The sequence below is a fragment of the Somniosus microcephalus genome, chromosome 1 (genome assembly GCF_052327205.1).
Source record: "Somniosus microcephalus isolate GS21.2 chromosome 1, FLI_Smic_1.0, whole genome shotgun sequence".
In the NCBI taxonomy this organism is placed as follows: Eukaryota; Metazoa; Chordata; class Chondrichthyes; order Squaliformes; family Somniosidae; genus Somniosus; species Somniosus microcephalus.
Genome location: NC_140987.1, coordinates 39,816,058 through 39,842,286, shown reverse-complemented (window position 1 = coordinate 39,842,286; position 26,229 = coordinate 39,816,058). Strand labels below are relative to the sequence as shown.

At 46.7% G+C, this 26,229-nt stretch overlaps 1 protein-coding gene across 3 annotated transcripts in view; it reads right to left on the bottom strand.

Annotated features, from left to right (window-relative positions):
• wdr17 (WD repeat domain 17) overlaps window positions 1-26,229 on the bottom strand; it is a 242,168-nt gene that overhangs the window by 139,542 nt on the left and 76,397 nt on the right. For all 3 annotated transcript variants that reach the window (XM_085977976.1, XM_085977929.1, XM_085977981.1), the window contains 5 exons: window positions 25,226-25,317; window positions 18,687-18,769; window positions 16,503-16,589; window positions 15,091-15,255; window positions 11,861-12,063 (listed from right to left, as the gene is read on the bottom strand). In XM_085977976.1, the coding sequence (XP_085834102.1) occupies window positions 11,861-12,063; window positions 15,091-15,255; window positions 16,503-16,589; window positions 18,687-18,769; window positions 25,226-25,317 (630 nt within the window). The remainder of the gene's footprint in view (window positions 1-11,860; window positions 12,064-15,090; window positions 15,256-16,502; window positions 16,590-18,686; window positions 18,770-25,225; window positions 25,318-26,229) is intronic.

Below are 26,229 nucleotides of genomic sequence, written 5' to 3'. Positions count from 1 at the left end.
CCCAGAGAGGACTGATATTACGTGTCTCCCAGAGAGGACTGATATTACGTGTCTCCCGGCGAGGACTGATATTACGTGTCTCTCGGAGAGGGCTGATATTACGTGTCTCCCGGCGAGGACTGATATTACGTGTCTCCCGGAGAGGACTGATATTACGTGTCTCCCAGAGAGGACTGATATTACGTGTCTCCCAGAGAGGACTGATATTACGTGTCTCCCGGCGAGGACTGATATTACGTGTCTCCCGGCGAGGACTGATATTACGTGTCTCCCAGAGAGGACTGATATTACGTGCCTCCTAGAGTGGACTGATATTACGTGTCTCCCAGAGAGGACTGATATTACGTGTCTCCCAGAGAGGACTGATATTACGTGTCTCCCAGAGAGGACTGATATTACGTGTCTCCCGGCGAGGACTGATATTACGTGTCTCCCGGAGAGGACTGATATTACGTGTCTCCCAGAGAGGACTGATATTACGTGTCTCCCGGCGAGGACTGATATTACGTGTCTCCCGGCGAGGACTGATATTACGTGTCTCCCAGAGAGGACTGATATTACGTGTCTCCCGGCGAGGACTGATATTACGTGTCTCCCGGCGAGGACTGATATTACGTGTCTCCCGGAGAGGACTGATATTACGTGTCTCCCAGAGAGGACTGATATTACGTGCCTCCTAGAGTGGACTGATATTACATGCCTCCCGGCGAGGACTGATATTACGTGTCTCCCGGAGAGGACTGATATTACATGTCTCCCGGAGAGGACTGATATTACGTGTCTCCCGGAGAGGACTGATATTACATGTCTCCTAGAGAGGACTGATATTACGTGTCTCCCAGAGAGGACTGATATTACATGTCTCCTAGAGAGGACTGATATTACGTGTCTCCCGGAGAGGACTGATATTACATGTCTCCTAGAGAGGACTGATATTACGTGTCTCCCAGAGAGGACTGATATTACATGTCTCCTAGAGAGGACTGATATTACGTGTCTCCCGGAGAGGACTGATATTACATGTCTCCTAGAGAGGACTGATATTACATGTCTCCTAGAGAGGACTGATATTACGTGTCTCCCAGAGAGGACTGATATTACATGTCTCCTAGAGAGGACTGATATTACGTGTCTCCCGGAGAGGACTGATATTACATGTCTCCTAGAGAGGACTGATATTACGTGTCTCCCAGAGTGGACTGATATTACATGCCTCCCGGCGAGGACTGATATTACGTGTCTCCCAGAGAGGACTGATATTACATGTCTCCCGGAGAGGACTGATATTACGTGTCTCCCAGAGAGGACTGATATTACGTGTCTCCCAGAGAGGACTGATATTACGTGTCTCCTAGAGAGGACTGATATTACATGCCTCCCAGAGTGGACTGATATTACGTGTCTCCCGGAGAGGACTGATATTACGTGTCTCCCAGAGAGGACTGATATTACGTGTCTCCCAGAGAGGACTGATATTACGTGTCTCCCAGAGAGGACTGATATTACATGTCTCCCAGAGAGGACTGATATTACGTGTCTCCCGGCGAGGACTGATATTACATGTCTCCCGGAGAGGACTGATATTACATGTCTCCCAGAGAGGACTGATATTACATGTCTCCCAGAGAGGACTGATATTACGTGTCTCCTAGAGAGGACTGATATTACGTGCCTCCCAGAGAGGACTGATATTACGTGTCTCCCGGCGAGGACTGATATTACATGTCTCCCGGAGAGGACTGATATTACGTGTCTCCTAGAGAGGACTGATATTACGTGCCTCCCAGAGAGGACTGATATTACATGTCTCCCGGAGAGGACTGATATTACGTGTCTCCTAGAGAGGACTGATATTACGTGTCTCCCGGAGAGGACTGATATTACGTGTCTCCTAGAGAGGACTGATATTACGTGTCTCCCGGAGAGGACTGATATTACGTGTCTCCTAGAGAGGACTGATATTACGTGTCTCCTAGAGAGGACAGATATTACATGTCTCCCAGAGAGGACTGATATTACGTGTCTCCCAGAGAGGACTGATATTACGTGTCTCCCAGAGTGGACTGATATTACGTGTCTCCCAGAGTGGACTGATATTACGTGTCTCCCAGAGAGGACTGATATTACGTGTCTCCCAGAGAGAACTGATATTACGTGTCTCCCAGAGTGGACTGATATTACGTGTCTCCCAGAGTGGACTGATATTACGTGTCTCCCAGAGAGGACAGATATTACGTGTCTCCCAGAGAGGACTGATATTACGTGTCTCCCAGAGAGGACTGATATTACGTGTCTCCCAGAGTGGACTGATATTACGTGTCTCCCAGAGAGGACTGATATTACGTGTCTCCCAGAGTGGACTGATATTACGTGTCTCCCAGAGTGGACTGATATTACGTGTCTCCTAGAGAGGACTGATATTACGTGTCTCCCAGAGTGGACTGATATTACGTGTCTCCTAGAGAGGACTGATATTACGTGTCTCCCAGAGAGGACTGATATTACGTGTCTCCCGGCGAGGACTGATATTACGTGTCTCCCAGAGTGGACTGATATTACGTGTCTCCCAGAGTGGACTGATATTACGTGTCTCCCAGAGAGGACAGATATTACGTGTCTCCCAGAGTGGACTGATATTACGTGTCTCCCAGAGTGGACTGATATTACGTGTCTCCCAGAGAGGACTGATATTACGTGTCTCCCGGCGAGGACTGATATTACGTGTCTCCCAGAGAGGACTGATATTACGTGTCTCCCAGAGAGGACTGATATTACGTGTCTCCCAGAGAGGACTGATATTACGTGTCTCCCGGCGAGGACTGATATTACTTGTCTCCCAGAGAGGACTGATATTACGTGTCTCCCAGAGAGGACTGATATTACGTGTCTCCCAGAGAGGACTGATATTACGTGTCTCCCAGAGAGGACTGATATTACGTGTCTCCCAGAGAGGACTGATATTACGTGTCTCCCAGAGAGGACTGATATTACATGTCTCCCAGAGAGGACTGATATTACATGTCTCCCAGAGAGGACTGATATTACATGTCTCCCAGAGAGGACTGATATTACGTGTCTCCCAGAGAGGACTGATATTACGTGTCTCCCGGCGAGGACTGATATTACGTGTCTCCCGGAGAGGACTGATATTACGTGTCTCCCAGAGAGGACTGATATTACGTGTCTCCCAGAGAGGACTGATATTACGTGTCTCCCGGAGAGGACTGATATTACATGTCTCCCAGAGAGGACTGATATTACGTGTCTCCCAGAGAGGACTGATATTACGTGTCTCCCAGAGAGGACTGATATTACGTGTCTCCCAGAGAGGACTGATATTACGTGCCTCCTAGAGTGGACTGATATTACATGCCTCCCGGCGAGGACTGATATTACATGTCTCCCAGAGAGGACTGATATTACGTGCCTCCTAGAGTGGACTGATATTACGTGTCTCCCGGAGAGGACTGATATTACGTGTCTCCCAGAGAGGACTGATATTACGTGTCTCCCAGAGTGGACTGATATTACGTGTCTCCCAGAGAGGACTGATATTACGTGTCTCCCAGAGTGGACTGATATTACGTGTCTCCCAGAGAGGACTGATATTACGTGTCTCCCAGAGTGGACTGATATTACATGTCTCCCGGAGGGGACTGATATTACGTGCCTCCCAGAGAGGACTGATATTACGTGTCTCCCAGAGTGGACTGATATTACGTGTCTCCCAGAGAGGACTGATATTACGTGTCTCCCAGAGTGGACTAATATTACGTGTCTCCCAGAGAGGACTGATATTACGTGCCTCCTAGAGAGGACTGATATTACGTGTCTCCCAGAGAGGACTGATATTACGTGTCTCCCAGAGAGGACTGATATTACGTGTCTCCCAGAGAGGACTGATATTACGTGTCTCCCAGAGAGGACTGATATTACGTGTCTCCCAGAGTGGACTGATATTACGTGTCTCCCAGAGAGGACTGATATTACGTGTCTCCCAGAGTGGACTGATATTACGTGTCTCCCAGAGAGGACTGATATTACGTGTCTCCCAGAGAGGACTGATATTACGTGTCTCCCGGAGTGGACTGATATTACGTGTCTCCCAGAGAGGACTGATATTACGTGTCTCCCAGAGTGGACTGATATTACGTGTCTCCCAGAGAGGACTGATATTACGTGTCTCCCAGAGTGGACTGATATTACGTGTCTCCCAGAGAGGACTGATATTACGTGTCTCCCTGAGAGGACTGATATTACATGTCTCCCAGAGTGGACTGATATTACGTGTCTCCCAGAGAGGACTGATATTACGTGTCTCCCAGAGAGGACTGATATTACATGCCTCCCGGCGAGGACTGATATTACGTGTCTCCCAGAGAGGACTGATATTACGTGCCTCCTAGAGAGGACTGATATTACGTGTCTCCCAGAGTGGACTGATATTACGTGTCTCCCAGAGAGGACTGATATTACGTGTCTCCCAGAGAGGACTGATATTACGTGTCTCCCAGAGAGGACTGATATTACATGCCTCCCAGAGAGGACTGATATTACGTGTCTCCCAGAGTGGACTGATATTACGTGTCTCCCAGAGAGGACTGATATTACGTGTCTCCCAGAGTGGACTAATATTACGTGTCTCCCAGAGTGGACTGATATTACGTGTCTCCCGGACAGGACTGATATTACGTGTCTCCCAGAGAGGACTGATATTACGTGTCTCCCAGAGAGGACTGATATTACGTGTCTCCCGGAGTGGACTGATATTACGTGTCTCCCAGAGAGGACTGATATTACGTGTCTCCCAGAGTGGACTGATATTACGTGTCTCCCAGAGAGGACTGATATTACGTGTCTCCCAGAGTGGACTGATATTACGTGTCTCCCAGAGAGGACTGATATTACGTGTCTCCCAGAGAGGACTGATATTACGTGTCTCCCAGAGAGGACTGATATTACGTGTCTCCCAGAGAGGACTGATATTACGTGTCTCCCAGAGAGGACTGATATTACGTGTCTCCCGGCGAGGACTGATATTACGTGTCTCCCAGAGAGGACTGATATTACGTGTCTCCCGGAGAGGACTGATATTACGTGTCTCCCAGAGAGGACTGATATTACGTGTCTCCTAGAGAGGACTGATATTACGTGTCTCCCAGAGAGGACTGATATTACATGTCTCCCGGAGAGGACTGATATTACATGTCTCCCGGAGAGGACTGATATTACGTGTCTCCTAGAGAGGACTGATATTACGTGTCTCCTAGAGAGGACTGATATTACGTGTCTCCCAGAGAGGACTGATATTACATGTCTCCCGGAGAGGACTGATATTACGTGTCTCCCAGAGTGGACAGATATTACGTGTCTCCCAGAGAGGACTGATATTACGTGTCTCCCAGAGTGGACAGATATTACGTGTCTCCTAGAGAGGACTGATATTACGTGTCTCCCAGAGTGGACAGATATTACGTGTCTCCCAGAGAGGACTGATATTACGTGTCTCCCAGAGAGGACTGATATTACGTGTCTCCCAGAGAGGACTGATATTACGTGTCTCCCAGAGTGGACTGATATTACGTGTCTCCCAGAGAGGACTGATATTACGTGTCTCCCAGAGAGGACTGATATTACGTGTCTCCCGGCGAGGACTGATATTACGTGTCTCCCAGAGAGGACTGATATTACATGTCTCCCGGCGAGGACTGATATTACATGTCTCCCAGAGAGGACTGATATTACGTGTCTCCCAGAGAGGGCTGATATTACGTGTCTCCCAGAGAGGACTGATATTACGTGTCTCCCAGAGAGGACTGATATTACATGTCTCCCGGCGAGGACTGATATTACATGTCTCCCGGCGAGGACTGATATTACGTGTCTCCCAGAGAGGACTGATATTACATGTCTCCCAGAGAGGACTGATATTACGTGTCTCCCGGCGAGGACTGATATTACGTGTCTCCCAGAGAGGACTGATATTACGTGTCTCCCAGAGAGGACTGATATTACGTGTCTCCCAGAGAGGACTGATATTACGTGTCTCCCGGCGAGGACTGATATTACGTGTCTCCCAGAGAGGACTGATATTACGTGTCTCCCAGAGAGGACTGATATTACGTGTCTCCCAGAGAGGACTGATATTACGTGTCTCCCAGAGAGGACTGATATTACGTGTCTCCCAGAGAGGACTGATATTACGTGTCTCCCAGAGAGGACTGATATTACGTGTCTCCCGGCGAGGACTGATATTACGTGTCTCCCAGAGAGGACTGATATTACGTGTCTCCCAGAGAGGACTGATATTACGTGTCTCCCAGAGAGGACTGATATTACGTGTCTCCCGGCGAGGACTGATATTACGTGTCTCCCAGAGAGGACTGATATTACGTGTCTCCCAGAGAGGACTGATATTACATGTCTCCCAGAGTGGACTGATATTACGTGTCTCCCAGAGAGGACTGATATTACATGTCTCCCAGAGTGGACTGATATTACGTGTCTCCCAGAGAGGACTGATATTACGTGCCTCCCAGAGAGGACTGATATTACGTGTCTCCCAGAGAGGACTGATATTACATGTCTCCCAGAGAGGACTGATATTACGTGTCTCCCAGAGAGGACTGATATTACATGTCTCCCAGAGTGGACTGATATTACGTGTCTCCCAGAGAGGACTGATATTACATGTCTCCCAGAGTGGACTGATATTACGTGTCTCCCAGAGAGGACTGATATTACATGTCTCCCAGAGAGGACTGATATTACGTGTCTCCCAGAGAGGACTGATATTACGTGTCTCCCAGAGAGGACTGATATTACGTGCCTCCCAGAGAGGACTGATATTACATGTCTCCCAGAGTGGACTGATATTACGTGTCTCCCGGAGAGGACTGATATTACGTGCCTCCCAGAGAGGACTGATATTACTTGTCTCCCAGAGAGGACTGATATTACGTGTCTCCCAGAGAGGACTGATATTACGTGTCTCCCAGAGAGGACTGATATTACGTGTCTCCCAGAGAGGACTGATATTACGTGTCTCCCAGAGAGGACTGATATTACGTGTCTCCCAGAGAGGACTGATATTACGTGTCTCCCAGAGAGGACTGATATTACGTGCCAGTCAACCAAAGAGATCCGTCGTTAGTTCTCTGGGAATAAGCTCGATCAGCTCTAATGGACGGGTCACATTGTCCGCATGCCCGATACGAGACTCCCAAAACAAGCGCTCTACTCGGAGCTCCGACATGGCAAGAGAGCCCCAGGTGGGCAGAGGAAATGCTTCAAGGACACCCTCAAAGCCGCCTTGAAAAAGTGTAACATCCCCACCAACACCTGGAAATCCCTGGCCGAGGCCGCACAAAGTGGAGGAGAAGCATTCGGGAAGGCGCCGAACACCTCGAGTCTCTTCGCTGGGAGCAAGCGGAAGCCAAGCGCAGGCAGCACAAGAAACGCACGTCAACCCAAGCACCCCACCCACTCGCCCCTTCAACCACCGTCTGCCCCACCTGTGACAGAAACTGTAGGTCCCACATTGGGCTCATCAGTCACCTGAGAGCTCATTTTTAATGTGGAAGCAAGTCATCCTCGGTTCCGAGGGACTGCCTAAGAAGAAGAGAAGGGATTAAGCCCCCTGCACGGCCCCACAGCAGCATAGGCACACGGCCCCCAAAAAGAACCTTGGAAGGGGAGAAAATTGAACAAATAAATCGAAAGGTGCACGATTGAGATTGGGAGGTAAAACCTTCATTTAAAAAAAAGTGTTTAAGAACATAAGAAATAGGAGCAGGAGTAGGTCATTTGGTCCTTCGAGCCAAATATTTAGAAGCATGACAGAGAGAAGAGGTTTATTGGAAAATAATCCAAAGGGGGTCACATCTGACCTAATATGTCTCGGGCGGCAGGCTGAAGGATTTATAGGCCTGGTTTCTCAGCTTTGTTTATTCTGGTATAAGCCACTGCTTCCCCTCATTGGCCGTTACTGCGAGGTGTGAGGAAAGGATTCCTCGGGGCTTCTCTTGCTCTCCCGCTGTAACTTTGCTGCTGGACGCACGTCGGAAGCTCCCAGGTTAGGGCGGTGAAGTGAGGGGAGGCCCGAGGCAATTGCGAGCCTATCGCTTGCTTTCAGGTGCTGACTGATCCACTCCGCAGTTCCAGCATTTTGTAAAACACTTTACCCCTGCTCCCTTTCCCAATACAGCCGTAACCTCTTTCGAATGATAACGGCCAGCATTGTGGAACGCACACAGCTGTTTGCAAGTCTACACTATCAGCACCTATTAAAGGCTCGATAATGACTTCATGGAAATAATGGCTAGAATCATCAATGCTGAGAAAGGGGGTAGTGATCAGCGATTATCACTTGACCCGTTCAAAGTAAACAGTCAGCAAACAGTGTTCAGAACATTTTTGATTTGTGCGTATATACTTATTATTAATAATTTACTAGAATCTGACATCAAACAGCATAAACCTCTTTTGCTTTTAACTAAACAAATGCCCGACTGGATTATTTCTATGGCTGAAGTATCCCAATTGACTCCTGCCAATTTTAGATTCATTGAATGAATTCAAAAAATAAATAATCAGCTCTTTTAACCAATTCATAAGCAACATCTTCAGCAAACAAATTGCAGCAATAAATTAAAAAACCCTTCCATGGGGAAACGGTCAGAATGAAATAACTGCAAAATATAACAAAGAAATTTTACGAGAGGCAGACCATTTGACGCTGGGCATTTAGGAGTACATTACAAGAGCTCATGGATTTCAGATGATATTAAAGAGCATTGGGGTGAAAGGGCCTAAAAATTTGGTTGCTTTGCGCCTCCTGTTAGCGCCCTCAGAGGGCGCTTACGGGGCGCATAGCAACTAGTGCCTGGGCGCGGCGCCTCCAACGCCTCCCGTGAAATTCAGCGGGAGGTTAGCGGTGGTGGTAACCGTTAGCGATGACATCATTGCCGTGCGCAGCACCCCGCTCGCGCCCCAGCCGCGATCTTCGGTAGCGCCCCCTGACTTACCGCTGGACGCTATGTCTGACGGAGTCAGGAGGGCCTACCTGCGGCTGGAGCGGCGCTAATTAAAGCGGAGGTGCCGGGCGGCCATTTTTGTTGCTGGCCGCCTGCCAGCACCTGCCCCCTCTGCCGTCCCCGGCCTCCTCTAAAGCCCCCCCCCCCGCGGAGAGCCGGCTGCGCTCCGTGAGCCCGGCACTTCTCTTGAGTGCTGGGCTCTTTTGCCGGCACTCTGATCCCTGGTGGCCTAGCTGGGCCCCGGGTCGCGCTGCGCTAGGCCCCTCCCGTTTAAAGGGAGGAAGGCCTGCAGAACCGTGGCGCGACGTGCCGCAGCGCCACGTAACATCACGATATTCACTTGCAGCGCCCCAAGAGGGAGGCAGGGCGCTTCCAGTAGCACCCCACTTCCCTCTTGGGACGCTACCGGTGAATTTTGGCCACGGGGGCGCTAAGTTTTTCAGGGCGCCCGGCGAAGTTAATGCCCCAAAGGGGGCGTGACTCAATTTTTCCCGCTTTCCAAATCACTTATTCCCACAGATGTTCATTGCTTTGAAATAAACACGTCTGTTAATTTATACGATACACAGAATATTTTGGGGAGATTATTCAGCTGAGCAGCGGCAAAAGAAAGCCATGTGACTAAAACTGAAGTCATGTAAAGTTATTTTTATATTGGGCCAGAAATTCGGGTCCCCACGGGTGAGTACGCACGGGGTACTCACGCGTAGGCCCAACGGAAGTGCTGGTTTCGTGCATGCACTGCGCATGCGCGGGAAACCGGAACTTCCGTTCCCTTAAAGGAAGGGGTTCACAGGTCGAACGCGTGCGCCGGAGAGCCAGCGCGTACGCCTGGAACTTCCGTTTTTTTTTTACAGGTTTCTCTGGGAGGGCAAGTCTCCGGGAGCTACGCTTGTAAAAAGCAGTCGCAAGGCCTGCTTTTAACAAGGTAAGTGGTGAATTAAGTAAAATTAAAACTTTTTTCCACAGGTTTATTATTTTTAAATATTTAAAGAAAGGTAAGTTTATTTTTAGCCCCGTTAGAAACTGTAATTAATTTTTTCAAAAATTTAAATTATTGTTTAAAATAGTTATTTTATGTAATTTATAGTTGTTTAAAAATGTGATTAAAAAAAAAAAATTATTTGAAGTTTTAGTTATGTTTTGGGGCTGAATTGTATTCATAGATTTGACAGGTCTTCCTGTCAAATCTATGAATACAGATTCCCTGCTACCATTGGCTCTCCATGGCCCACGTGATCCCAGGGGACGCTTCGAACTAACTGCGCCCCTGGGATACGCAAGCACTGCGCGCCGGCAGTTGGAGCAGGCCCAGGATCGGAATCCCACGCGGGCCCACAGCACAACGGCCGGCGCGCTAGATAAGTGCAGGTCAGAGGCTTGCACCCGCGGGAAGCCTCCGACCCGAATTTCTCCATTGTGGGCGTCGCTGCCATGGCTAGCATTTATTGCCCATCCCTAATTGCCCTTCAGAAGGTGGTGGTGAGCACAACTGAGTGGATTGCTGGGCCATTTCAGAGGGCAGTTAAGACTCAACCACATTGCTGTGGGTCTGGAGTCACATATAGGCCAGACCGGGTAAGGACGGCAGATTTCCTTCCCTAAAGGACATTAGTGAACCAAATGGGATTTTATGACAATCCAATAGTTTCATGGCCACCAGTACTGGTGCTAGCTTTTTAATTAACTGAATTTAAATTCCCCAGCTGCCACGGTGGGATTTGAACTCATGTCTCGCGGATTATTAGTCCAGGCCTCTGGATTACCAGTCCAGTAACCACTATGCTACCGTTCCCATCAATTATAAAGGTTTCAGCTGCTGATAATGAAAGTTCCCTCTCCACTCCTCCACCCCCCTCCACCCCATCAAGTTTGAAAAGACACCGCAAAAAATCTACATCCAGATAATTAAGTAACCACCACCCCACCCCCTCAATAAAATGATGTTGTTAGAAAGCCGAAAGGTACAGAAAAGAACAGGTAAAAGCTTTAGGGGGCTAAATTCGGTTGATTTGCGCCTCCCGTTAACGCCCTAAGAGAATGAATTCTACTTGTCGTCAGTCTCAAAGTGAAGCCTCGCTCAATGGGTGGACAGATTGAACAAATCGGGAATGGGGGTCAGTGGGCGGGACTTGCTGCAATCCCAATTTTCCCGGTCATTAAAATTAAAAACCGGAAAATTGGGAATGCCATAAATCAGGAATGCTGACTTCCGCAACCGATTGTCCGATATGTCCTCTTGGCAAGTGGGACTCCTAACCAGGAAAGCTCATTCATACAATGTACTCATATACCAGGAAACTCTCGATTTACCGGCACCTAAATAACCCGAAATCTCTGTTAACCGGCAAAATTCAGGAGTCGGTTCAGGTAAGTTTTACTTCATATTAGTGGCAGTTCCTGGATCTGTGGCTGCGTAACTGGGGTTCCTGCACTTGTTGCTAAGCAACAGGGACGCTTGGTCTGTGGCCGGAGTTCCTGCACATGTTGCTAAGTAACAGGGAAGCCTGGATTTGTTGCTGTGTACGGAGCTCTCGTACCTTTTAACTATACCTCTCTGTAATCCGGACTTTTTGATAAACTGGCACCACGCCGGTCCCGTCGGTGCCGGATAATAAAGAGTTTCCTGTATGTCCATTCTGACGTTACCACTTGGTTTGGGAATATCATAGAAGGGAATTGAATGACAATAGGCTGTAATTCTGTGCTTGATGAGTCTATGAGATTAATAACACTAGCACCTCAAACACAAATTTCCACTCTCATTTCTCTTGGCATTTCTGTATATTCTGAGCTGGCCTAGTAAAAACAAGATGCGCCATTACCATAAACATCTGCACCATGGTCGTACACAGTGTCCAGACAAGTTCCATCCCTCGTGTCCCAGACACGAATAGTGTAGTCCCAGCTGCCCGATATCAGTAGGTAGGGGACTTCGGTGTTCCACATCAGACCTCGCACTGGTGCTTTGTGTCCACTTAGAATATTTATACAGGCATCCTGTGTATAGTCCCATATCCTTACGGTACTGCAGAGAAAACACAGAAAGCTTACAACAACTACTTACCACAAACAAAATCCCAGACACTCAGATGTAACCCTCTTGTCTTAAAATACATTTTCAAAAAGGCAATTTGCTTTATAACTAAATAAAAAGAAAAAAAATGCAAATGCTGGATATCTGAAATAAAAACAAAAACAGTTTGAAAATATACAACATGCCTGCCAGCATTTGAAAAGGAATAAAAAGATAAGTTCATGTTTTCAGGTCAGTATGGCTCCTGCGGTGCGTCTCTGACAGAAACAAGAATCTTATCTTTTTTCTTTAGAGATGCAGGTGGGCCTGCTGTGTAGTTCCAGCAATTTTATATATTTTTTTGCTTCACGACCAGTTTGTTTATGCAATTGCACAATTCTGTTGCTGATAGAAATGACACTCGCAACCAATTCATTGATAAAATGTTCTTAAAGATTGGGGCAGAACCAAATTAGTTTTATTCATGTGCTGATGTAATTGGGGTCAAGGATTTCTTCTTTGAACACAAAAATCTAGGCTGACACTCCAGTGCAGTACTGAGGGAGTGTTGCGCTGTCGGAGGTGCCGTGTTTCAGATGAGATGTTAAACCGAGGCCCTGTTTGCTCTCTCAGGTGGACGTGAAAGATCCCATGGCACTCTTTCGAAGAAGTGCAGGGGAGTTCTCCCCGGTGTCCTTGCCCTCAATCAAAATCGCTAAAACAGATTATCTGGTCATTATCACATTGCTGTTTGTGGGAGCTTGCTGTGCGCAAATTGGCTGCCGCGTTTCCTACATTACAAACAGTGACTACACTTCAAAAATACTTCATTGGCTGTAAAGCACTTTGGGATATTCTGAGGTCCAGAAAGGCACGATATAAATGCAAGTCTTTCTTTTCTGTTTTTAGGATAGCCAGCCAAATCTGATTGGCCCAAGTGTCCGGATCAACAAACACTTTGGGGGTGAATTTCTGTGTAACTTCAGAGAGAAGGGCCATTTATGCCAATTTTTTCCAGGGTTCTTGGCTCTTCCGTCAAAGTTACGGCGAATCCCAGTGGAAATTCACCTCCTTTAATACCCCAATGTCTCTTAAGGTACACACATAAAATCTTTTCCAAACCTCAGGCTTGTTTGCCACTTCTGGTCTTTCTTCATTTCGATGCATAAATTGCATGCATAACTTACACTTATCCTGAATCTCACCGCCAGCGATGCCACGGGAGATCCACTAACCAACTCAGTTGGAAGTTACAACTGGCTCTGTCGCCTATGTTCTTCCTGAGCCAATACATGGTTTAGTGTAGTCTTGATGGCAGAGGCATTTGGAAGCTAAGTTTAAGTGAAGAGCCAGTGCTCACTGATGAGAACAAAGAGCAGGCATGGTCAGGGGAAGACAACATCATTCATGTCCGAGGCCGGGACCCAGGAGCGAGGACGAGCCCAGCAGCGAGGTCAAGGCCCAGGAGTGGCGCAGCGTGGATCAGCAGCGGGGTCGGAGCCCAGGGAAGGTGCGGCACGGGCCAACAGCGAGGTCGGGAGGACCACAATGCATCCTACGAAACCCAAGCAGAGAGGACCTGCGGGAAGGAGGGAGGAGGACAGTAGGAGTATGTTTGTGTGTGTGTGTGTTAGGCCGTTGTAGCAGAGCCTGGTCTCCAAACGTCTTGGATCCCCTTGCCATTGGACCAAGACCTTACTCTGTCAAGTCCGTGTGGTAGCTGGTGTGCAACAGCCACCCCACGTTAAAAGAATTCACGCACAGGCATCTTCCACCCTTTAAAATGAAGTTCGGGACCTGGAACGTCAGGACCCTCACGGCTCGCATTGGACTCATTGGTCACCTGCGAACTCATTTTTAATGTGAAAGCAAGTCATCCTCAGTTCCGAGGGACTGCCTAAGAAGAAGACATGGTTTAGAAGCCAGATCTTTAGCAACTTCAATTATCTGTTTGCACCTCGTTAATCCCCTGTATTGATCGATATTGATTTGGATGCAATTGCAAACAGCTACAAGAGGCAGTTGCTAAGTGCAGACTTTAGGCCTTCTGCATCAAGCCTGTTTTTTTTGCAATATATGTTGGTTAGGTTTGATTTCTGTCTTTTACCGTCCACCGTGTATAGTGGGCAAATCGCGTTAACACCAACGCGCCCGTTCCAAGCGGTGGGGACTGTATTAGTAAAATAGAGCTTCCGAATTTGAATGGTTAAAAGCCGTCCGTAAAGATAAAATGATTGCAAATAGAGAAAGAGGGGGAAAAATTCAGTATCGCCCCGTTTGGGGCGCCGTTATCGGCCGTGCGCAAAGTTTAGTGCCTGGCGCTAATTATCGCCTCCGACAGCAAACTTGGCTTTTATCACTCCTGGAGGTGATTGGAGCGCTAAATCAGGCGCTACACACCTGTCTTAAGGTGCAAAGGCCGAGGAGCGAGGCGCTACCTCAGAGCGCTGGCGAAGCAAGGAAGGGCAAATGAAAATAAACCTGCAAAGTGCTGCTCAGTACTCAAAACTCCTTCACACAGCGTTGAATCGCTCCAGAAATCTCTCTCTCTCTCTCTGACTGCGTGGTGCAAAAATGTCACCAACAAAAAAAGGCAGGAAGCGGTCGCCTTTAAATAGCGCTCCCCCAGTCCCTTTCTGATAGCATAACGCTACCCTCAACCTGTCGTTGCTAGTGGCAGGCGGTAAGGCAGGGGGCGCCACTCAATATCTGGTCCGGGGCGCTAACGGGGCGTTGCGCACTCGAATGACGTCACAATCTGCCGGCGCAGGAGATCGTGGCGGTTGTGTTTAGCGCCGCCGCAAAATGTCTAGTTAATTTCGCGAGCGCCACAAACATCGCCGCACCCGGCCTCCAGTTGCTTTGCGCCCCAATTGCCGCCCTCTTAAGGCACTAACGGGAGGCGCAAACAACTGAATTTTTCCCCCAGAGATTCTTTTTCACCTTCAGTAGTCACTTTTCAAATTAGCTTCGTGTGATGACTCACTGGGGTAAAAGCTTTTGCCACCGCCTATTTTTACTGAGCGCAAGAAAAGATACCTGTCGTCGGAGCCACTGCAGAGGATGCCTTCTCTCAGCGGAGACCACCTGACATGAAACACTTTGGCAGTGTGCCCTGTGAAAACCTTCAGTGGCTGGTCAGAACTGGTCGCTAAATAGTAAACCCGAACATTCTTGTCCTCACAGCCAGTGGCTATCATATCTCTGGAAGGCAATGAAGGCGTTTAAATAAAAAAAGTAAAGAATCAGTTTTAAAAATATAACTTTTTGGGGGTTTTATTTGTTCTCATCATGGTAAAGGATGTTACTACGAGAGAGTGGAGCACTTTACATTTGCAATTGTCCAGTAACAATAATGAACATGAACACCCTCAGGTAGGGTAAAGTACTGAAGAGAGTTCCCTCAATTCTTCCTCAATTGTTTATCTCCATCCTCAGGAAAGCAACCACGCCGTTAACAGTGTGACATTTTGCATTTTGCACACTTGCGTTCTTTGTGGCTTGAGTGAGGTTGTCAGTTCTGTGCCAATCAGCGGTGGTACTGTTCTTGAGCCCACGCCTGCTAGGAAGCATATTGTGACTGCCCAAAGTCACCTCTTGTAGGACCACTATAGCCAGTCGATAGAGGGGATGTTCCTCCTCAGTCTGGGCTCCGTTCGAACACGGGTTCCAGGAATGGTGTTAACCAACTGCATTAACTTAATTCCTTTTTTCTTGCTTTCATACTCCCTTCTCCATTGCTCAAATACACCTGCCAGTGGAATGGCCAAGGAGTTGCAAGAGGCTGAGGGGAGACTTAATTGAGGTGTATAAAATTATGAGGGGCCTAGATAGAGTGGATAGGAAGGATCTATTTCCCTCACAAGAAAGGTCAATAACCAGGGGGCATAGAATTAAAGTAATTGGTGGAAGGATTAGAGGGGAGTTGAGGAAAAGTCTTTTCACCCAGAGGGTGGTAGGGGTCTGGAACTCACTGCCTGAAAGGGTGGTAGAGGCAGAAACCCTCATCACATTTAAAAAGTACTTGGATGTGCGCTTGAAGTGCCGTAACCTGCAGGGCTACGGACCAAGAGCTGGGAAGTGGGATTAGGCTGGGCAGCTCTTTTTTGGCCGGCTCGGACACAATGGGCCGAATGGCCTCCTTCTGTGCCGTAAATTTCTATGATTCTCTGATAGCATCTGTGAAGATGTTCAGTGGCTGGACTGTCCCACCCTCCTGACTGAGGAGGGTAGTGCAGATATCAGAGGTGCGAGGAGCTCTTTTACTTTAAAAAAAAAACTGCAAATTAAATTCAACCATTTTCATTGCATGTCAACATTGACCCTGCTGAATAAACATGGAGTCCATATGGGCAGCGCAACAAAGATGTGCCTCACACTTTACAGGGATAAGTGGTTGCAAATCCAAAAGAGTAAGTGACTGGGCAGTCCCGTTGGAAAGATTTACTTACTTATTATTCTGGCTCCAATCACAGCCAAAAACAGCAGCTGGATGCTTGTACTTGTGTAGGACTTTCCCATCGATTGTCCGAATAATGCTGTAATGAACAACATGTCAATAGTACTTGGGCAGCAGCACCACAGACACAGATCGTTGCAGTCAACCAAGAACTATATGCTATCCCTGCCTCCGTCACTGCACATTTCCCCTGCTCCTGTTTCCACACTAGGGCATTAAAAGAAATAGGCGAGGAAATTGCGACATAATTTTCCAAAACTCTCTAGATTCAGGAATTACGCCTTTAGATTGGAAAATTGCAAATGACATCCATTATCTAAGAAAGTAGAGAGGGAGAAACTCCGAAACTATAGACCGGTCAGTTTAACATCAGCTATGGGCAAGTTACTGGAACTTATCATCAGAGTGACTGAGCACTTGGACTAGTATGAGCTAAATCAAAGAGAGTCAGCGTGGACTTGTGAAGGGTAGGCCATGTATGATAAACCAAGTTGAATTTTGAGGAGGTCACTAATATGGTGTATAAGGGAGGCTCCAGAGGGTTGCTATCGCATTTTTACACTGTTCATATGGCGTGCGATAGGGCCGGTGAATGAAGTTGAGCACAAGCCTAAGAACAAACCTGACTCTGGTCCAAAGCCGGTCATCTCTCCGCTCATCTTATCAGAGGGAGAAGTTACATGCAGAGAGAAAGTTCATTCCCCAAATCCTCTCTCTTTCTCTCTTTATTTTTGCCCTCTGCCTTATGTCTTCAGTGCTGGGATTCAGGCTATTCTTTTTCTTATTCTCCATTGAAGGACAGCAAGAGAACAATGTTCGAAAGCTGGACTATTCCAACATCCACAGTGTGAGCGAACTGGCTCTATTACATAGAATGTACAGCACAGAAACAGGCCCTTCAGCCCAACTGGTCTATGCCAGTGTTCATGCTCCACCGAGCCTCCTCCCACCCCTCTTCATCTCACCCTATCAGCATATCCTTCTATTCCTTTGTCCTTCATTGATTCCAGAGATGGCGGGACTGTCATGTGAGAAGAGATTGAGTAAACTAGGCCTGTATTCTCTTGAATTCAGAAGAATGAGAGGGGATCTCATTGAAGCATACAAAATTATTACAGGGCTTGATAGGATGGATGCTGGGAGAATGTTTCCCTTGGCTGGGGAGTCTAGAACCAGGGGCCACAGCCTCAGGATAAAGGGTAGGCCATTCAGGACTGAGATGAGAAGAAATTTCTTCACACAGAGGGTGGTGAATCTTTGGAATTCTCTACCCCAGAGGGCTGTGGAGGCTCAGTCATTGCGTATATTCAAAACAGAAGTCGATAGATTTCTGACTAGTAAGGGCCTCAAGGGATATGGCGATAGGGCCGGTGAATGAAGTTGAGGCAGAAGATCAGCCATGATCTCATTGAATGGCGGAGCAGGCTCGAAGGGCCGAATGGCCTACTCCTGCTCCGATTTCTTATGTTCTTGTGTTCTTATGTTTATCTAGCTTCCCCTTAAATGCATCTCTGCTATTCGCCTCAACTACTCCATGTGGTAGCGAGTTCGATATTCTAACCACTCTCTGGGTAAAGAAATTTCTCCTGAATTCCCTAATTGATTTATTAGTGACTATCGTATATTTATGGCCCCTAATTTTGATCTCCCTCACAAGTGGAAACATCTTCTCTACATCTACCCTATCAACCCTTTCATAATCTTAAAGACCTCTATCAGGTCATCCTCAGCCTTCACTTATCTAGAGAAAAGAGCCCCAGCCTGATCACGCTTTCCTGATAGGTATAACCTCTCAGTGCTGGTATCATCCTTGTAAATCTTTTTTGCACTATTATGGCCATAGTGCTGCTCTTTTACTAGTGGGAGGGTGAGCTAGGTCTGTTGTCAGAAAGCATTCCTTCACTTTCTCTAACTGGAGACGAGTAGAAGGAAAGGAATGGGAAGAGTGTGGAATACCAGCAACTTCTGACAGCTGAACGAGCTCGGAACAGCGACAGAGAGATTCAGGGAGCAGGAAATTTGCTAATGGCTGAAGGCCATGGTTTTGAGTGAAAATCAGGTTGCTCCAGTCTATTATAAAACATGCAAATGTCTGTATACTATCTACGCCTCCGAACGCCCTTGCATACTATTAGCAATGAAAAAAAAAGAGACAAGTGACATAAACAACACTTACCAGAATCCGTCCCCACTACACGTGGCTATCCTTTTGGAATCTTTGTGGCTCCAAGCAATACAGAAGATTCCGTTTTTTCCGTGCTTCAAGGAATAATAAGACACTAACTAGCAGTACCATTGTAATGAAATAAAATCATGTTGTTCATCTAAAAAGAAACTGGCTGCACTGGCAGTTGAAATGACCTAATGGAGCATCAGTGTTCAGTAGTTTTGTTTCATTAACGGCCTCCTGCACTCTACCATTGCTGTTATAGTACTTGGAAAGAAGAATGAAGTATCTTGGGATCCAGATAAAGCTGATAATGGGCTTGTGCTGGGCTGCATGGCTTTTTATCATCTGAATCCCTTGATGCGTCATTGGTTTGTAATTCTCACTGGACGATCTACGTGTTATTCTTGATTTAACCTGCGAGTGAAACATTGCATGCCAGGCTCAGCACATCTCTTTGGCAAAGGCATCTGGAGAGCTGAAAGTGATGCCTTCGACAGAAGTTCATCTTCAAGTCGAACATATAGGCCTGGATTGTACGAGGTATGTGTGGATGCTCTCGTTAGCGCCCCGCAAGTTCTGGGTTTCTGTGTGCGATGCACGCGCGCGAAAACCCGGAACTTGCGATCTGTCAAGGTTCGCCTCGCCAGATCGTACGCATCCACTGTAAATTCCCGTTCGCGGCCGCAGATTTGGGCTATTTGCCCAACACTGCCCAGCGATACCCACGAACCCCTTATGCCTGGTAAAAGCAGGCCTTCTTTTACCAGCGTAAGGGTTAAAATAAACATTAAAATATATTTTTTAAATGATTTAAACATTCATAAACGTACATTTAAAATTAATTTAGGTTATTTTTGTCCCATTTAAATTTATTTTTCAAAAATGTAATTTTTAAATGTTTAATTAAAGGGTATTTTAATTAATTTTGAATCTGTGATCACTTATTTTTATTTCAGTGTTGTGAAATTGTATTTTTTAGGTGATTTCTATTATACTTATGGGGATTCGGTACGTAAAGGGAATCCCCATAAATATCATAGGAATCCCCCTTTGTCATTGGGTGGCCTGGCCCACGTGATCCCAGGGACGCTTGCGAACCCCCGGGATACGTGGGCCTTTACACAGGCCTACGCCTGCAGGCCCAGGACTGCAAGTGTTCGAAACTCCGGAGACACAAGGTAAATATGTAGTTTTCTTGCGGTTCGGAGGTGTACGCAGGCAGCAAGACTCCGACCGCAATTTCCAGGCCAATATCTCTATATTAAAGTAAAATTTGATTAGAAACACTTGATTAGATTCATGATTAGATACACAAATAGGGTATATTTGATGCTAATGTTGAGCTGTGCCAGAGGCTGTTTAGGAGCGTTCTACATTTCACTTTCTGAACATCTGATCCTAGTAATGACTCCGATTTTCTTTCCCATTTCCTGGCACGCGCTCAGAAACGCATGCAAATCCATGCACAGTGAGTCACACGTTTTAATCTTTCATTGTCTTATTTCAATGCGTTTCTGTAGTACTTGAACAAATTTAGCAGGCACTTTGTGAACTTTGCATGCAGGGTGTGTCAGAAGATAAAGCACTCCTCAACATCAGGGGGGGGTTGTCCATGTATGGATACAGACTGCATGAGGCTATTTCTCCTATAAACAGGCAGTTTTCCCCTATATAACAAATGCTGGAAAAACTCAGCAGGCCTGGCAACATCCGTGGAGAGAGAAGCAAAGTTAACGTTTCAGGTCGAAACCCTTCCTATCTGATGTGCCTTGAGATCCACCTCCCACCCATACAATGTAAAGTCTGAGATCCCCCCATAAGTCGTTTGGCTGACCTTCCTTTGTCATACTCTATAAACTCTAACTTATTCAAAACTCAGCTGCCCATTTCTTGTACTGCTCGCCCATCACTCCTGTCCTTCCTGACCTATAATAGCTCCTTGTCCAACAATGCATTAACCTTACAGTCCTCGTACTTATCTTCAAATCTCTCCATGACTTTGCTGCGCCTTAGCCCTGCAACCTCTTCCACATTTACTTTCCCTCCCACACGCTGCGATCGTCCAACTCCGGCCTCCTGAGCATCTCCCCTTCCTTCGCCCCTCCTACTTTGCTCCAACGTTGGTGAGATACTTTCAGACATCTGCACCCTACTCTCTGAAACTCTCTCCTTCAACCCCTGTGCATTTAGACTTCTCTTTCCTCCTTTAAAAATCTTCTCCAAACCCATCTTTTCATCGAAACCTTCAGTCACTCATCCTAAACCCTTCGCTCTGGCTCGGCACTCGATTCTTCTTACTACTACTTTTGTAGATTAAGGGGGAAAAATTCAGTTGTTTGCGCTTCACGTTAGCGCCTTAAGAGGGCGCTAATGGGGCACAAAGCAACTAGCGCCCGGGCGCAGTGATGTTTGCGCTGCTCGCAAAATTAACTAGACATTTTGCGGCGGCGCTAAACACTACCGCCACAATCTCCTGCGCCGGCAGATCGTGATGTCAGTCAAGTGCGCAATGCCCCGTTAGCGCCCTAGACCGGATATTGAGTGGCACCCCCTGCCTTACCGCCTGCCACTAGCAACGACAGGTTGAGGGGAGCGTTTTGCAGTCGGGAAGGGACTGGGGGAGCGCTATTTAAAGGTGGCCGCTTCCTGCCTTTTTTTGTTGGTGACATTTTTGCACCACGCATACTGAGAGAGAGAGAGAGAGAGAGAGAGACTTCTGGAGAGATTCAACGCTGTGTGAAGGAGTTTTGAGTACTGAGCAGCACTTTGCAGGTTCATTTTGATTTCCCCTTCCTTGCTTCGCCAGCGCTCTGAGGTCGCGCCTCGCTCCTCGGCCTTTGCGCCTTAAGACAGGTGTGAAGCGCCTGATTAGCGCTCCAATCACCTCCAAGTTTGCTGTCGGAGGCAATAATTAGCGCCAGGCACTAAACTTTGCGCACGGCCGATAATGGCGTCCCAAATGGGGCGATACTGAATTTTTCCCCCTAAAGATTTTATGTAGAGGCGAGTTCTCATTGTAGATTGTGCTGCTTTCTTCTGCTCTCAGTCTCACAGTGAGAGATTCAAGGAATGGCATTGGGACGGTGAGCTACTCCAGCCTCTCTTGCTTTCTGCACCAGGTCAGTACCCATAATGATAATGGCCAGGCTTCAGAGCATGAGGGAGGCCGGATTAGCTCAGTCTCCCAGTAGCAATCTTCCAATGTGCCTGTCACTGCAGAATGACAGGAGGAGAAACCACTGCCATTTTAAGCAGACAAAATACTGGGTGGGGGAGGGACTCTGAAAAACTTGGTAGGGAAGAATCAGACTCACACTGCATGAGAGGCAACACATGGGGTCTTAGCGAGGTGTGAGATGGGCATTCGAGGCATGATGGGCATCCTGGCATAGGAATGAGGGGCATTCGAGGCATGATGGGCATTCTGGCATAGGAAGAGCGATGAAAGCATTCAAGGAAATATGTGAAAGCACGAGGGCAATCAGAGGCCTTGAGAGACATCAAGTCATCAGATTCAGGATAGGCATCAGGTATGGGGTGGCATGAGGTAATAAAGGACATCAGAGGAATATGTGTACCCATGAAGAAAGAAAGAGAAAAGGAAGGAAACAAAGGAAGGAAGGAAAGGGAAGGGAAGGGAAGAAAGGAAGGAAAGAAAAGGAAGAAAAGGAAAGGAAAGAAGGAAGGGAAGAAGGGAGGAAGGGAGGAAGGAAGGAAACATTGTGTTTATATAGTGTCTTATCATGTCTTTCAGAAACATCACAAGTGCTTCATATACAGCGCAATGACTGTTAGGAAGGCAGTGAGGCGCATTAGGGGAACATGTGGAGGCGTGAAGAGCATCCGAGGCATGAAGTGTAAGAATAAAGGGCATAGGAGGCACGGAACATTAAGAAAGGAAAGTAAGACAGTCAATACCGCTGTCTACTATTTACCCAGCAAATTAAATGCCCGGGCTCAAACAGCTGTTACAGATGCACATATCACAGTAGACCCCAGGTGGCACTGTAACAGGATACATTTAATTCTATGCAGGTGAAGTTGGAGTAGTTTACACACATCACCTGAATCCTGAGGTGTGTTGTAGCCTTGAAACGCAGTGCTGCTTTTCATTCTACATATAAATTGAAAATATTTTCTATATATTACGTGCAAGACCTGTGTTAAAGTTACAGTGGTTGGGAACTTAATGGTGCGCAGGGATAAGTGAAGAAACTCAGAAATGGCTGCAAGCTGATGGTGGCTTGTGATATCTGAACTGAAGTGATGTAATGCCATATGACAGGGAAGTGCATGCTTATATTTTAGAGTTTAATACTAATGTACAAAGTACTTTGTATATTCTATCGTCAAATTCTGAATTAAGTAGTATTTGGTGACAGTATTGATGACACCACTGTGACAATCAGTGTAGTTCTAATTGTCCGCAGTGCTATCCTCGACACTAACAAAAATAACCAGAATACAGCACTAGCACGAGAAAGCTCTCACAAATGTAAATCAACCCCAGTTAAGCTTAGTTGTAAACTGTACAGTTATGTTATCCCCCTATCAACTGTGGCTCAGTTGGTAGCACACTCGCCTCTGAGTTAAAATAGTTGTTGGGTTCAAATCCCACTCCAGGCACCTAAGCACATAAATCTAGACTGATACTACCTGTGCAGTGCTGAGGGAGTGCTGCACTGTCGGAGGTGCCGTCGTTCGGATGAGACGTTTAACGTCTGCTTTCTCAGGTGGACGTAAAAGATCCCATAGCACTATTTTGAAGAAGAGCAGGGGAGTTCTCCCCGGTGCCCTGGCCAATATTTATCCCTCAATCAACATAATTGAAACGGATTATCTGGTCATTATCACATTGCTGTTTGTGGAAACTTGCTGTGTGCAAATTGGCTGCTGCGTTTCCCACATTACAACAGTGACTACACTTTAAAAGTACTTCATTGGCGGAAAAGCGCTTTGAGACGTCCGGTGGTCATGAAAGGCGCTATATAAATGCAAGTCTTTCTTTTTACTTTATTTTGTTAAGATGGATATATGTCAATTTCATTGATAAAAAGTTACACAGCACTGCTCTGGGAAAAGAACAGACAGCACTAAACACAGGCCCGTCAGCCATGGCTCAGTGGGCAGCACTCTCATGTCTGAGTCAGAAGGTTATGGGTTCAAGTCCAACTCCAGAGCCTTCAGCACAACATCTAGGCTGACGCTCCAGTGCAGTACTCTGGGAGTGCTGCGCTGTCGGTGGTGCCGTCTTTTGGCTGAGGTGCTACACCTAACTGCCATTTCAGGTTGATGCCAAAGATCCCGTGGCACTATTCAAAGAAGAGCAGGGGAAATGTCCCGGTCAGCATTTGCCCCTCAACCAACACCACTAAAACAGATTATCTGGTCATTTGGTACCTTGCTGTGTGCAGCATTACTGCTGCGTTTCCTACATTACAACGGTGACTACATTTCAGAAGTAGTTCATTGGCTGTAAAGCACTTTGGGACATTCTGAGGACACGAAAGGTGCTATATAAATGCAAGTCTTTCTTTCTTTCTTTCTATTGCAGACACTTCCAAATAGACAAATCAGATCTGAATATAACGTCTTCCAATTCTGACAAAAGGTCATCGACCTGAAACATTAATGGCCCAGAAATTCGGGTCCCAACGCGTGAGTACGCACGGGGTACTCGCACCTAGGCCCAACGAAAGTGCCGGTGTCGTGCATGCACTGCGCATGCGCGGGAAACCAGCACTTCTGTTCCCCTGAAAGAAGGGGTTCAGTGGTCGAACGCGTGCGCCGGAGAGGCAGCACGTGCGCATTGAACATACGTTTTTTTTGCAGGTTTCTCCGGGAGGGTAAGTCTCCAGCAGTTACACTTTTAAAAAGCAGGCGCAAGGCCTGCTTTTAACAAGGTAAGTGGTGAATTAATTAAAATTAAAACATTTTTTCCACAGGTTTATTATTTTTAAATACTTTAAAGAAAGGTAAGTTTATTTTTAGCCCCGTTAGAAAATATAATTAATTTTTTCAAAAATTTAAATTATTGTTTAAAATAGTTATTTCATGTAATTTATAGTTACTTTAAAAATGTGATTTAAAAAAAAAATTTATTTGAAGTTTTAGTGATGTTTTGGGGCTTATAGTATTTATAGGTTTGATAGCTCTTCCTGTCAAACTTATGAATGAAGCATTCCCTGCTACCATTGGCTCTCCATGACCCACGTGATCCCAGGGGACGCTTCGAACTAACTGCGCCCCTGGGATACGCAAGCTCTGTGCGCCGGCAGTTGGAGGAGGCCCAGGATCGGAATCCCACGGGGGCCCACAACTCAACGGCCGACACGCTAGATAAGTGCAGGTCGGGGGCTTGCACCCGCGGGAAGCCCCCGACCCGAATTTCTGGGCCGTTAACTCTGTTCCTCCCTTTACAGATGCAGCCTGAGTGTGTTTTCTGTTTTTTTATGACTGTCCAGTTACACCGAAATACAAAACAAGTCAATTTCTATCTTAACCTCCTGCATTCAACTGTAAGAAGATGAAACCCAGCAACTTACTTCACTGAATCTGGTAATCGTTTTTCCTTTTTTCACATCCCATATAAAAGCTCCATTTCGTGAGGTTGCGCCCGCGATGCAGTTTAGGTCACCTTCAAGTAAAGAGGTCATTAATGTGTAGTTGTGAAGTGTAGACCGCCTACAGTTAAAAGTTTTTAAATGAGTAAACAGCTCTTGTTCTAGTCTCTACAGATATAGACAAAGGCCTTACAGATAAAGTTAGTGATACATTTAAAATGAGTGTCAATTTAAAGGAACAGCTCCTGGAAAGTTCAAATGCGGTAACATAACGTTAGGATGGGATCTGACTTGGCTGTGAGGCCGTACTGGAGGGAGACAGGACAGGCTTATTTGGGGATTCACTAGCAAAATTATGTAAAATAAAATCACGCTGTCTACCTAATGGTTGAGTGTATACTAGAACAAGTTGAAAATTAATTTTTAATTACTGGTTCAAATTCACTTATTGTCAGTCTGGTATTAGATAATCTCTAGGCCATTTTTCATAGAATCATAGAATGATACAGCACAGAATGAGGCCATTCAGCCCATTGGGCCTGTGCCGGCTCTTTGAAAGAACTATCCAATTACAGGAAACTTTGTGCTATCCGGAGGTTGAATGTCCGGCAACTTCGATCTAACGGCAGAAATCAGCAGCCGTTTTGGTGAGGTTTTTTTTCTTCTCCTAGCATTCTTTTCACAGGCAGGCTCTGGAAAGCGTCTTTGTAGCTTAGCAACAGCTTCAGAGACGCTTCCAAGCTACTGGGCCGAGTGTTTACAAGCTGTTGCTGAGCAACAGTGTTTGTGGTCAGATACGGCAGGCTCTAGAAAGCGTCTCTGTATCTTAGCAACAGCTTCAGAGACGCTTCCAAGCTACGGGGCCGAGTGCTGACAAGCTGTTGCTAAGCAACAGTCTTTGTTGTCAGATACGGAGATGAAAAGCTCCTATCTGATAACATTGACGCTGGTCTATCCGGAAGTTTTGAGGCAACGGCAGCAGCTCG